At 39.0% G+C, this 14610-nt stretch overlaps 1 protein-coding gene across 10 annotated transcripts in view; it reads right to left on the reverse strand.

The window, feature by feature from the left end:
* The window catches only part of PRMT9 (protein arginine methyltransferase 9), a 22887-nt gene extending 12329 nt beyond the window's left edge, over nt 1-10558 (reverse strand). For 3 of the 10 annotated variants that reach the window (XR_013922063.1, XM_080343439.1, XM_080343444.1), the window contains exons 1-8: nt 9815-9945; nt 9368-9420; nt 8601-8813; nt 7906-8054; nt 6356-6592; nt 5675-5842; nt 3710-3812; nt 2464-2570 (exon numbers count right to left, since the gene is read on the reverse strand). Coding sequence is in view for 8 of the 10 variants with exons in the window: in XM_080343439.1 (XP_080199565.1) it covers nt 2464-2570; nt 3710-3812; nt 5675-5842; nt 6356-6592; nt 7906-8054; nt 8601-8798 (962 nt within the window). In the remaining 2 variants the exon portion in view is untranslated. Of the gene's footprint in view, nt 1-2463; nt 2571-3709; nt 3813-5674; nt 5843-6355; nt 6593-7905; nt 8055-8149; nt 8465-8600; nt 8814-9367; nt 9421-9546; nt 9946-10484 lie in introns of those variants that run through there. The other 7 variants (XR_013922064.1, XM_080343443.1, XM_080343442.1 and 4 more) reach the window with 6 other exon arrangements.
* Between the last annotated feature and the right edge of the window lie 4052 nt (nt 10559-14610).

A 14610-nucleotide genomic window follows, 5' to 3' on the forward strand; every position in this document is an offset into this window, starting at 1 on the left:
TTGCCTCTCTGTCTGGGATCAAATCAACTAAAAATTAAACACGAAAAAACCCTGAAACCTGTAATTCTTAGTGACTGAAATTAGCATATTACTCATATTCTGGTATATTTTATTCAAGATGACTAAATGTAGATGTACTAATGTAGCAGACCTAAGTTCTCTTAGAATATTGTTTTACTGTTACATACTGTGACTTTTGAAAGATACCTAGTTCAAACTTGAAAAACAATATGTAGTACACTCCGGTATCTTAACAGTTTTGTGGAAAGCCAAATTTATCCTTAGTTAAACTCAAGTCTTCTCACAAGTTCATCAGTTCATCTGCTCTTCTGAAGTAAACACGTTTCATACGGATCTGAAAAAACTGCTTCAAACAGAGCAATGACTTCAGGAGAAAATGAAAGCTAACCGTAACAGAAAAAATATGTGATACAGCACTACAACAGAGTTAGGCCCTGTGGTGATTCCAGCGAACACAAGCAATGGGTACAAGCAGCACCAGCTATGATAAAAAAACATTACAATCATCACTAAAACATTAAGCAATAAAACTACAAGAAGAGGTACATCAGCACCCAAAACAGAATTACAAGAAAACTGCTATAACTTTTGGACGGGACAGGGCGTTGAGCAACCTGATCTTGTTGAAGATGTCCCTGCTCATTGCAGGGAGGCTGGACCAGATGACCTTTGAAGGTCCCTTCCAATCCAAAATGTACTATGATTTTATGATCTAGAATTTCACTATATCCTAGGGAAATAAAAAAAAACAACAACAAAAAACCCCATGAAACCTAAAAACAATCAGAGCACAAGAAACGTAGCATCGCTTAAAATTCCTAAAACAAATGGAGAGAAGCCAAAGCAAGACATCAACATCAGACACAGAGATTCTGTCACTGTCATAGCTCATCAACAATTACAGTGAAAGGGGATTCCCTCCCTCAGCAAGATGAATCATGTGTTTGATGCTAGATTGAACACACTCTTAAATGTACTTCAGGAAAAAAAACAACTCAGGTAGTCACAGATTTCTGGGCTCTACATCTACTTACAATCACTCAAAAAAGAAAAATTAAATCAGGAGGAAAAGTTCATAGAAGAAAAGTTGTATTTATTGTACAAGACAGAAAATGTGCTAGGTTAGATAAAGAGCATTAGAAAAGAGTTACTTTCACACCACTATATCACTAGGCATCCTGCTCATAAAAACCCATCCAAACCCCAGAATTTTGCTGTAGATCATGAAAACACCTAAGGAAATATGGAGACACGCACATCAGAATAGTTCAGAAATCTGGTTAGTTTAAATCTGAGAATAGGCAAGTTTTTTACATAAAGCTTAATAGCACTTGTTAAAATAGACTCAAGATAGGTTTCCTTACTGGAGCAAAAAGGAATCTCAAACTATAAAGGCAGGAAATCTAAAAGTGACATTTTTCTTCTCCCTACAGAATACAATTACTTTGTGGCAATCATTTCAGTCTGGCTAGCCACCAGACCTTAAGCTATACTAATAGAATGGATTGTTAATTCAACCATCTAAAGCTAGATTACATTAAGTTTCATCCTATTTAAATTTTGTAAGGAACAGTCAGTATCACGTTTCAAGGCAAAAACCTATCTTCTAACTGACGAATAATTAACTTATCCTGAAATAAATTTCTATGACCATCTGCTATGGGAATTTCTGTCTCTTTTTGTATATTGTCTATGTCTACTGCATTAGGAAAATCACAGATGCAGTTATCCAATACACTGAAGCTCCTGTAAAAGTTAGAGCTTTCTTAATCCGCAATAAGATTAATCCTAAACATAATACTCCAAGTCCAAACGTCTCAGATAGAGACTGTCTCTTTACAGTAATACTGTTCTAGAATTAAGAATAAAAATGAAAATAATTGATAGACAGTTAAACCTGGTCTCAGCAAAGAAACCCTACTGTATGTTAGTTCAGAATAAGGCAAGGCACATCTTCAGAAACATAATGCTAGGTGGGATCATTAACACTTAGGCTTTACAAAATCCTGTCCTCATCTTCTGAAAGGGTTAGATCCAGCAGCAAGGTATGGAGCAGATTATAAAGAGGGTAAAATGGGGATAGAGGCCAAGTGTTAATCCGAGAATCTCCAATACAGCAATTGAGAAGTCATTTTACTATTAAGGAATTAAATCTATTTAGTATGTGTTAAAGGCCTGTATTCTAGTGTAACTGAAAATTGATGAAGTTACTCAGGAAGTCTGAACCACAAAGTGAGCTGGAGGGAGAAGAAAAAAAAAAGAGAACAAGGAATCTGGAAAAGGGGTGGGGAAGGTGAGAGCAGAAATCTGCTTAGTGAAACAGATAATCAGCCATTTAAAAAATAAAGAGAATAGTAAACGAAAAATTCTCAATAAAAACCACCAGATTATCTTCCAAAATAACAAATATGGTTTCAAACCTGTGCCAGAGCTTAAATATACCTGTGATGTCTACGTATCTCTTTGCATTCCACTGCCATCCCAAATATGGTAGCACTTGCGGGAATAACTCGGCCATAGTCTCCACTACTGACATCTTGATTTTCAGGCTGCAAAAACATTAATAACAACATGCAATGAGACAATGACCTATTTCTACCATTACTGCAAAGCCTAGGTTACATATTAATGAGGCATTTAAGATTAGTTTTTAGTGATTAGTAAAGTTTCTAGTCTTTGTCATTCTAGTTAACTCTTAAATACTGTGTTTCAGTATATCCATGCATCAGGTTTACTTTTCAGTCTACTACTTCCTCTGTGTAATTCTAAAAGTGTTGTTTAATTTGTATTCTCTTAGGATATATTGAAACATTTGAGGACCTTTCCTTTATGCATCATTCCAATACTTAACACTAGAGGTCACCAGTTTCAGTTTGATAAAATACAAAAGCTTTCGGCCAAAGAAGACTTTAGTTGAAAACAAAGCAGTATGAAAAAAAAGGTCTTTATAAGTCATAAGACCTAAAAGAGGTTAACTCACATAAGATCCCTTGTCATATTACTTTGCTTAATGTATGCATTAGCTAAAATGCAAAATAAAGTAAAATCCAATAGACATAGTGGAATTGTTCAGTCTTCCAAAAAAGTTCACAGTTAACAAAAATAAATTAAGAGCAGAAGCATATGGTATATTTACCAAATTATAGTTGACTGTTCCCTACTGTTACGATGAGAAATAATTCTACCATAATTCAGCATTTTCTGCTTAGACTGACATGACTTTTTGCTACCAAGCTGGTATCTCGAAACAACCAGGTCACAACCAAACTTGCAGGAAAATAGTACCTTTCAAAGACATACAAAGCCTTTTGGTGTTTCTTTCAAAGAGGGGGCATTGCAGGGGGAGGAAAGAAAAAGGAAAGAACAATGATCAAGTGGAAACCACCTCTGTATGCTGGAAGGTTCCATCAGGGAAATCATGCATTGCAAGTACCTGTCTATTCAGAACATGAGCTCTCAGAAGTACAATGTATGCAGCTGCCTCACTGCCCCTCCCCAAAATCAAATTCATAGAACAAAACCAGATCACTCATTTCTAAAATATCAATAGGTATGAATTATTTACAAGACATTGTTCCTCATTCATTTATGCGTGTACTATGTGCACACACATATGCATATATATGCACAAATATATATCAAACACAAACAGGAAAACCATTTATATGTACATACCCACATCACCTACCTTTGGTTGTAAAAGTAGATGTTCCCAAGCATGTATCAAGCTCTCCACAATTCCTTCTCCAAATAAACCAGCATCAACTGTTTCTGTGACAACCAAGGAAACTCTAGATAGGAAAAAGGACACCATGAAATATAATATATAACACATATTCCACTTAACATTCTTTAAAAGGAAAAACACAAAACCACCACACCAATGTGAGCTCAGAGCAGAACTTCTACCAGTGTTCTGAAGATTCATTGCAGATGGGCCAACAAATGACATATTTTGAACTGTTAGAAGTTATTCAAGATGCAGACAAGGGAATAAATATTGAGCAAGAGTTTACCACAAGGCTTTTTGGTCAGTGTTTATAAATAAATTGCGTGGGAAGAATCTAACCAAAACAGGAAGATGTGTCAGCCTGGGCACACAGCAATGATACTAAAAAATACATATTTTGTCTGAATGTTGTGCAAGAATATGCATCCATGCGTATGTGTTACAAGTGGGGGTTTTGATTACTTTTTAATCAAAGCATAATAAAATTACTATGCCGATTAATGGATCCTAAAATCCCAAATCCTTTGGATTTAAACTAGAAAAGGTAGGGCATGATAAGAAATTTACACAACAGTAACAAGTTATTCCTGACAGCTAACATCCAGTAACTCATCACATACGCTAAAGAGGATGCATATGATCAATTACTTTAGCTCAGCTGACACAATTAGACAAGGCTTGACTGGCATGCTAAACCATGGAAGCTTTTCCCTTTCAGATTATGAGCCTGTACCATCACCACCGACACATATATTGTTAGTAATTAAAAAGAAAATGGATTATCTCCTTCCCACATTTAATCTGCATCCCTAGCAGTGGCAAGTTGAAGTGATAAATCCATGCTTCACATATACCAAACCAAAAATCCCCCCAGATTTCTACCTGCTAAAAATTTACAGATCCTCCTGAGGAACACCTGCTGAATGGGACAGTGAGCAAGCAGCAGCATAGCATAGAATACTTAGATCACATATCCTCAAAGCTGTAATACTGACCAAATTCTAACTTGCCATGAGCAATTCCAAGCTGGTGACTTGACCCAGTAGCTCTTCCTATGCTAAAGAAGGCATTACTTAATATTGGAAAAATAAACTATTTAGTTTTCCAAAGCATGTGAATCTCTGCTGCGCGGACAGGTGGGCTGATGTGTGTATACAAACAAAAAGCTCAATACAAACACAAAAACCTATTATCACAGGACAAACTGCAACACAGTTCCACTGATATCTGCTCCAATATCTACAGTCATGCTCAAAGCCCTGTGGATCCCTCCACAGCTGGGTGCTGACATACACATCTAGAGTCGGCCCAACCACCACCAGCCTTTCAGATGGAAACCACCATGATCCTGCATGTATCATATGGCACCTTCTTGCCTCCAAATACAGCAGTGCTCTCCTTAGGAGACAGGGGAGAAGAGGATTTCCCTCACTCCCCTGTCAGAAGAGGCAGACAACCTGCAATTTCCGATCTCTCTGGCAAACACAGAAGTCAATGTGGAGTTGCATGGGTGTGGTATGTCCTGGGAAGAGTCTTCCTTTGCAGGCCCTATTACACACCTCCATCCTATTCACAGGCTGCAAAAGTGAACCACAAGTTCAATATACAAGTGTGTTAAATGATGACTTTTTTGATGGAGTAATCTTATTTCTCTTCTCCTGTTGCTGAAATAGAATTGCACATGCCACAAAGCTCACACCAAACAATTAAACTTATTACATCATTGATTTACGCTAGAACTTAGTATGCTCTAAAAAACCTATCATCTCTGCACTGCTCTATAAAAACATAAAACTTACAGAGAACCGTCCCACATTCTGGCTAAATATCACAGGCAAAGTTAGTTCCTGCTTAGGCCACCAGTTATTTTCTTGAATTAAGAGTAAATTAAAAACGATATCACAACAGAGAGTAAAAACGTACCTTTCAGGTATGTGCTTTGGAATTTCTATATCAAGTGACTTCATATGCAGAAGTTTGATCTCTCTTTCCATATTATTTGCTGACACCACATCACGGGCAAGTTCATACATGGTTTTTGATAATTCACAGGCATAGACATAAGGTGCTCCTGCCTTTTTTGCAAACATACTAAAAAACAAGAATCGGGGTTTCTTCTTTTCAGTTTAAATCATTCTAGGTAAAGCACAAAAAGATACTGAGATTTAAGTTATATACCCACATCTGCTTTGTATTTCTAAGAAGACAGTTCAAGTCTAAAAATCATCATTAAATCAACTAATATCTCGTGTGAACACTGATATCACACAAATTGATTATCTCCTTAATATGCTATCATAAAAAATACAGGTAGCATAACAATACTCTTCAGCTTCACTAAAGCCAGTCTTTATACTACAGCATTTTCGTTAAGTAACTTTCTATATAAAAAGCATCTGCATCAAACTAAAAAAAAAAAGTGTTCCAGAAACACTACTAAACCCTAACCTTCAGATTCAGTGAGTTCTGAAAGCTTGCTTTCTCTTCTCAATTTTTGTCTCCAAGGCATGAAAGTAAATTCTTTTTTTCACTAGCAACGAAATTTTGTTAGAAAAACAAACATGTTTCTATTAAGCTCATGTTAAATATGTGCTTACAACACACCCCAAGATTCCTGTTCCTGTTCCAATATCAAGGACAGATTTGCACCCTGAGCAGACAGCGTTCTCAATTGCTTTTAGGTAAGTAAGATTCCTCTTGGCATCGTTGAGCATGATGAAGTGCCAGCGTTCCACAAGCCAGTTTGCAACGCGGTAAAAATTCTCCTTTGCATCAGCAAAATCTGGGTTGAGCTTCACTGCTTTGTGAAAATATCCAGCCGCTTCATCTCGAAAGCCCATTCTAATAGCAAAAATGACAAATAAAAAAGAGACAAGCAATCAGCTGCCAAGCTGATCTGTAGATCTGTAATGAGGTCTTACATCAATTACAAGACAATGGAAATATTTTGATTGGTTAGAAAGATTTGCTTTAAAAATATTGATCTTACCTTATGAAAAAGAATGATTCACAGCTTTACATCAAATCACTTTAAAATGCAAAGGTAGACAAAAACACCAGTGCATACACCAGCTTTCATCCACTACTACATCATCTGACAAACTAGAACAGATTTTATGAGAACTTGCTGCAACAACATGAGAGCAGCAACTCTAACCCAGTCTCACAGACTTTTAAGTCACAAGATGAGGCTACAGAAGCCAAAACTGTTTTACTGTATTTAACTGGAACATACTATAAGTGAACCAAATTTTGATTTCTTAGTGCTTCCATTAAATGGCAATTTTGAACCAGAAGCAAGTTTTTATGATACCCATTAACATATTCAAGTCAGACAGTACTAAAACACACCAACCAAACAAAACCACCAAAACCTATTGAATGCAAACCAAATGTACATTTTAATACAATGCTGGGAGAGTTGTTCCTTTAAACAAACCAAATCATCACAAAAGGCAAACCCAACTAAAACTATGTGGACTCAGGACATATGATTTCAGTCTTAAAATGCCAGACTCAGAAGACCTTAGAACTCAAGAAACAGTGAGGTGCCTTGTTTTGCAAAGTTTGAAGAAAGCAGAAAATAACGTTTTACACTACTAAATAAAAGCACAAGCTGAAATCATTTAAGAACAGCCCTACACAGTACAGTATAAACAATCGCATCACATCAAAGGTGTGCTAAATGTGACCTCAAGAAGGTCCAGAATTACGAGACTATTCAAAGGTAGAACTATTCAGGGATCTAACAGGAAAGGAAAGAAGAACTTCAAAAATTGTAGGTTATCCACAAAAGTTAACACAGAGACTCTGAACAATTTTGGTTTCTTTTATTTAGCGATTGTTTGACAAATTGTTAGAAAATACTTTAAGGCAGTGCTTTTACTTTTAAGTTTTTACTTCAGTAAAAGTACTTTTTTTTTTTTTTTTTAATTTACTTTTGCTGTGACTACCAAGATTCATTTTAGCATTGGCTACTCTATTTTAATCTGACAGACCTAAAGTTCAACAGTACACACTACACAGTGTTAAGCATGTGCTCACATTTACTTCTTTTAAGCACATTTTATGTGCTCTGTTGAATTGGGTATTGTTTTTTAACACATAATACCAAATGTGAACCTTACAAAAACTGAATATACATTGCTACAAACCTGAAAAGATGTTCTCCCATACTATTGCATATCACTTCATCATTTGGATACAGTTCAAGTGCTTGTTCATAACAGTTAAACAGATCTTGAATCCGTGACAGAGAATCTAGCTCTTCTGCCCATTTAAAGAGAGTAAACCGAAATGTTTCCTAGAAAATAAAATGTACACCACTGAATTGCTGGTAGTTACCAGAAGTAGGTAACTGAGCCCTGAAAACATCTACAGAGGAATCCTGACATGTACCTGAATACCTTCATCTCCTTCAGCAGCAGCAGCATACAACTGCTTGCTGTTGTCCCACATTAGTTGGCTCACTTGAAGAAGCAGAAATAAGCTCTCAGATATCCACAGAGTATCATCACCCAGCAACACAGACTAAAGTCTGCATATGTATTAATGCATGCTGTACTACAAGCCAATACTATTAAGGCCATATTTCCATGAAACATAGCACTAAAAAACAAAACAAAACAAAACAAAAGTGTATCAATTCCCTTCCCACAAGCTCACACAGGTTATTAGACAAGTTACTGGCCATCTCCATTACTACTGTTTTTTGGGTGGGTTTTTTTTTGTTGTTTTTAAGACTGAATAGGGAAATCAGTTCCATATAACAAATCAAAAGCATCAAACTTGTCACAAAATCTAAAAAGGAACAGAGTAAATTGTTTCAAGCAATTCAGAGAGCACTTACTTTGACACTAGGTTTTAACTCAGGAGCTAAATTTAGTACCAGCAGATAGTGAGCATACGCAGTTCCAAAATCTTGGTCCTCCAAGCAATGCTGAGCGCTCTGCAAAGACCTGGAAACCAACTCTTGCCTGCCAGCTTCCTGGGCACCTCTATGGACACGATGCAATTTAGAGTTGGAGTTGGGCATTCTGAATGACATAAATACTTGCTCTTCCTAAAACAAACAAACAAACCCAACCAAGTTATGTATATTGTAGGCCAAAAAGACTGCGCACAAAGCTGACAGATCAAACAACATTTTAATTTTCATTGGCATTGGTAAAGACATCTTCCCCCCAGTCCCTAAGCATTTAAAAACATGATCATGTTTATGCCACTGATAATTCCATCAACTTCAAAATGACTGTTCGCCCTTCAAAAGTCAGATGTGTGTCATGTTTATGTTATACAAAATCCTGGAAACAGGTTATGCTTCTTCACTTTTTGAAATTAATTTCTGAAATACATATTTTAGCATGACCAAACAGTTTTGCATGCTGCACGCTCACTCACTGGTAAGTTTCATAATCAACCACAAAAGCTGCAGGTGAAATCTTCTCTACTTCAACAACAGTATCTTAATAAAGCAAAGACTCAGAAAAAGAGCTAACAGCTCACAAAATTTTTATTTTACCCATGGCAACATGCCTATTTTTTTCCCTCATTAAAAAGTATCAGAATCAATATGCACATTTTTGAAACTGCTTCAGTTATGGCTTTAACACTTACCTACGTACAAGGGCTTTATCACCGCCTTCAAGATTTTCAGATGTATCCTAAAGCTGAAGAAAGGGAATGTTATATGGAGAGGCACTGCACAAAACACACCACCATCTTAACTAGGTTTTTCTTTGAATTAAGAAAACCCCCAACACTTGTCACGTCTGAAGCGAACATCGGTAACTCACACGTGGGCACGCAAAACCAGCCAGGGCCACACGAACCCGCCTGCTGTACTGATCTGGGGGCCAAGGAGCGGAGAGGACGGGAGGGTGGGGCGGCTCCGAACCGGCGGGACCGCGGAACGAGCCGCAGGCCGCACTACCGCCAGGCACTGCCCCACTCTCGGGGCGAGCCGCGGGGCCGCCGCCTCGGAGCAGGGCGAGCAGCGGGCTAGGGTGGAGCGGGCCTCCCCAGCGGCTGGGCCGGAGCGCCGGGCGCTCCAGGGACCTTCACCTGCTCGGCGCCGAACGGGCCTCCCGAAGAACAGACGCACACACAACTGGTCGCCGCCATCTTAGTACCGGGCGGAAGTCGTCACACACGCGCAGTGCAACAGCCGTCATGCGTGCGCAGGCGGCACGCGCCTTCCCGCGGTGTGTGCGCCCGGCCCTTACAGCGCAGCCCCGCCCACCCCTGTCCTGCGCCCGGCAGGGCGGGGCCTCTCCCCTCCGCCCGGGGCGGCAGCTGCGCGTCTGCCTAACAAGCGCGCTAAACCACCGTAAGGCCGAACGCAGGATAACGCACACCAAGATTTAAAAAATCGGTTTGCTTGCTCTTAATTTCTGGTCAGTGTGTGACAAGAGGTCCCGGTCCTCCTCCCCCTAGTTTTTCTCTACAATTTAAGATGTAGACGCTCACTTATTTTAGCAAATAAAAGATTTGCTAAAGAAACAGCTGAGACTTACATGTTTAAGAACCAAAAAAAAAAATTGAATGCCAGAAACTAGTATTCTAGAAAATTTGAAAGGTGACAGGAAGAAGGCACTATGCAACTAAAATAGAATTCGTAACTGTATTCATAAAAGGTTTGAGAAAAGCACAGACAAAACTTGGCAAACTTTTTTAATGCTAGCTCAGCTTGTTACTTTTGAGCTTAAACGTGCTTGAGTAGAAACCATCTTACCATTCCTTTACATCTATATAGATATATGGAATAAAGGTATTTCCGTTGTCTGTGTGTTTTCTCCATCCATCTCCAATCTTCTAAAGCCAGTAATTCAGCTCACAGGAATGCAGGACCTGAAGTGACACGCAGCACTGCTAAATCCAGTCCCTTGCCCTTCGATGCTGTTCTGACCTGCTCGGCAGACAAGAACTACCATCTTGATGCTGTGTAAGAACGGCATGCCGTGCAGACACCACCTATCACTGCTCTGTACTATTTACTCTGTTCCTAAAAGTTAATTGCACTGTGCACAAGTCCCAAGAATGACATTTAAGGAGAACATTCACACCACCTAGTTTTAAGTCATAAACAAATACCAGTTGTCTTGGGCCTTTGACTAACAACTCTGCAGCGACAGAGATTGTGAGGAGGAAAATTCAGAGCTTTGTTCCCAATCTCCCATCGCTTATCTCGCTCCCTCCCATGCCTGTGACACCACCTGCCTCCTTTCTTTGTGGAGCCTGGCAGGGTGCCTGTTGCGGGGTACAGCCACATGCAGGGTCCTGGAGTGCAGATCTTTTCTAAAAAAGGCAGAGTTCATTTGGTCTTGTCCTACTTCTGGGACAAGAGCAGGCTATGGCATTGTTTACTAATTATGAAATGTCTGGAAATGTCTGTTCATCTTTCCTTCTCTGAAGCATGAATCCAGCTCTTCCAGGCTTTTACAGCTGTGGGCATTATATTTGCCTTCACTTTTGAGAAACAAATGAGTACCCTTTAAAAATGACAGGCCAACATTTTGAACAAGAAAGTAGCACATAGGGAGGGGGAGCATTAAGTCTGAAATAAACAAAATAATAGTTAAACTGTCATCCATGGCAAACTTAATTACTATCCTATAATGTTTTAAGTGGGGATGTGTATACAAACATTTTGAGAGAAGTGATCCAAAGGAAAAACCTGAAAACTGAACTACTCTGGAATCAACTTCTGATGGATCAAAGACATGTCAGAAAAGCGTAAAATAAGAACTGGTAAAGCACTTGGGCTGGATGAAATCCAAAAGGATGCACAAATGCTAGGGTCAGAAAGTATTGACTATTTCTCATTAATTGAGGTCTAAAGGAGGATGTGGTATCTTACTAAATCAACTGGTAGAAACAAGTACTCAGGCCTTCCTTCAGTTTTGAACGAAAAGCTACGAAATTTCACTTAGTAAAAGAAGGGGAACAAGCTTCTCTGAATTTAGCTTAATTATCCTTTGCAGCCTGAGGATGATAGCATGGGAAAAAAGAAAATATTAGCACCTGTGGGATGGGAGGGAGAGAGGGACTAAGAAATGTACAGACAATTGTCACCTGTAGACAGTGGGGTGTCACAGGAGCTGGACTGTACCAAATGCTGTAATGGAGACAGTATCTCTGTAGCTCTATGACTCTCCAAAGCTGTTCAGCTGGATCTTTGGCCAGGTGGGTAGTATAAATACTTTACAGCACCCATTTTTAAGCATAAATTAAGTAGTATTGTGTGCTAATTTGACCCAATTTAAACAGACATTTCAGTGTTAGATTTGTGGGAAAAGATTATTAAAGAGTGTCAGTATAAAATCCTTGCAATTCAAAAGGGTCAGTTCAGTTCAAAGGCTGGGGAAAATATTTGTTAATCCCCTACTCACTGTACTTTTTAATGAAACACTCAAGAAAAAAAATAACCACAGAATGTAACATTTGCAACACTGAAAAAGCATACAGCTGCATACTGATTTATTGAGTAAAGCTTGTCCTGCAAAGGAGGGCCAGAAAGCAAGGTGAGGGTCAAAATGAAACTGTGTAAACCCTAGCCCACAATAGTACTTTTCTCCTGAGGTGCTTAGAGAAGAAGCTACAATACCTTGGGCAGATGTTGTTACTGGTGATGTTCTCCTCAGTGTTTTCAACAACTCAACACAGCTGAATGATGCAAATGGTAGGAGCTGGTATCAATGCTCCGTAATAAAACATCAGGAAAACTAAAATTAAATCCACTAATTTCTAACCTGTCTCTGCATAACATACAGGCTGCAGACAGGCAGAACAGTGTCCATGAAAATCAGGATGTTGAAATGATGAGACAAAAAACATTAAGGAAGATAAGATTAAACCAAACAGACGCTATGCTGGTGTATGCCTGTTGTATAAAATGACTCAAAGATGGTGTTTCCTGAAATAATGCATGCAATGAATCATGTCAGGGAAATAACCAAAGCAAAGGTAAATACATGAAGGAGGGACAGGATGTTGCCAGAGCTTCAGCAAGTCAATCTATGTCATAGTATTTTAAAAAAGGCTACAAGAGGGTTGATGTCCTTTAGCAGGGAATGGCAGAAGAGAATTTTCTAAACTGCTGATATAAAAACACTTGTAGCCTTAATTACTAAAGAAAACACAACTCCTTCTATTACTCATTAGATAGATAATTTTTGTCAATTTAAATTAATGGGTTATGATTTCTCCAGTCTTCCACTTTTTTTTTTAAATCACAATTCCACCATTTCAGGGTCAGACAATGTTTTGAACTGGTGGATCAGGTTTAGAAAAAGCTATATTTAATACTTTTGGTGGTAGGAATAGAGTTTCATGTCTGAACACCAGTACTGGATAAACACCGTAGAATATCAACAACAGAGAATTTGCTTCCTTGCTGAATTATGTAAATAGAAGTTAACTCCTTTTATTCTGGGAAAAATGCATATTGTGTTTATGTATGTGTTTCTGGACTACTGCTGCTTCTTTTATCTGCAAACAGAATTTTTACTTCCCATGATAAAGGTGGGTAGACCAACAGGCTTGTCATTGTAGGACAAATCTAGATTTTAGACCTAGTGGTTTTTTACCAGCTAAACAACTAAGGGCTAAGCTAAACATCCAGATTTGCAAGCAAATCCACACAATGAATGCAACTCAATTACTTTACAACCCTTCAGTGGAATGATAATAGGGAAGTTACAGTAACTATAAACAAGCACAAAAAATATTATTCTAATTTTAATCCTGAAGACAGCCACAGGACAGAGTAAACAAACTATTAATGGAAGGCTACTTACTCTTGAAATGCTGCTCCAGTAATCTAAACAAAGATAAGGTTTGTTATTCTGATTCTACAAACATGAGTCATCCGAAATGAGATTCCTGAAGTGCCCACCTATTTCCATACGTGACTTCTGCACATCAGTGCCTGGAGTCATACAGTAGAAGGTTGACAGTAACACTATCAGCTGTCTTCACCTCAGTCATTTATAGAAATCTTAAGCACTATTTTAAAAGAAAGGTAAAAGTCTTTTGTGTGTGTGTGAGTCTTCAAAGCCTAAGCTACAAAACAGCTGCCTTTTTTGGATGTTTCTCTGGCCAATACAGACTAGGCTTAACTGTGGGCCCAACAATACATTTAAAATAATACCAAAGCTCACTGCTTCAAAAGATGCAGGAACTAAGTTTGCCAAAATACAGAATGATGAGATAGACTGAAGTTACTCCCAAAGAAGGCATTTAGACAAATATTAATGGCTAAAATATATACCCCAAATAATCTAAAAAAGCCCCAACAAATCACTATGAATTGCACTACTGTTAAACCATTAAGCCAATGAAATTACAGCTAAATTGTAAATACAAGTATAAACTTTTTCTGTTTTCTTTGTAAGCTTCCTAACATTCTTAAGCAAAACAATTCAGCACTGAGTAGTCTTCTCAAAGTCTTGCTGCAGTATGTGTTTGTAAGCACTGCTTGTGTTAGATTAAGTGAAGACACAAAGGCAAGGCTCTATCTACTTTACCCAATTAACATGTCACGGCCAGACACACCAGCAGGACAGGGCCAGACCTCATGGGTGACCAACGCCAGCCTTCCCTGGGGGAAGACCAGCAGAGACACCGACACCACGGCTGATTTCCGACCAAGCAGCTCTTTCCATCCGCAGAGAACCTGCCCTGCCCCTTCCTGAAGCCCACAGACGCTTCCGTGAGGTGAATCACCCACCCGCGGCCGCTGCCTCTGCGGTGCGGGCTCGCCCTGGCCCTGCCGGGCCTCTGCCGTACCGGCTCCCCTCACAGCCGCCCCGGACGAGGGGGACCCGGTACGTGAGTACCTGCCCGCCTCCCCCGCGCGA

This window comes from Nesoenas mayeri (assembly GCF_963082525.1).
Source record: "Nesoenas mayeri genome assembly, chromosome: 4".
Classification (NCBI taxonomy): Eukaryota; Metazoa; Chordata; class Aves; order Columbiformes; family Columbidae; genus Nesoenas; species Nesoenas mayeri.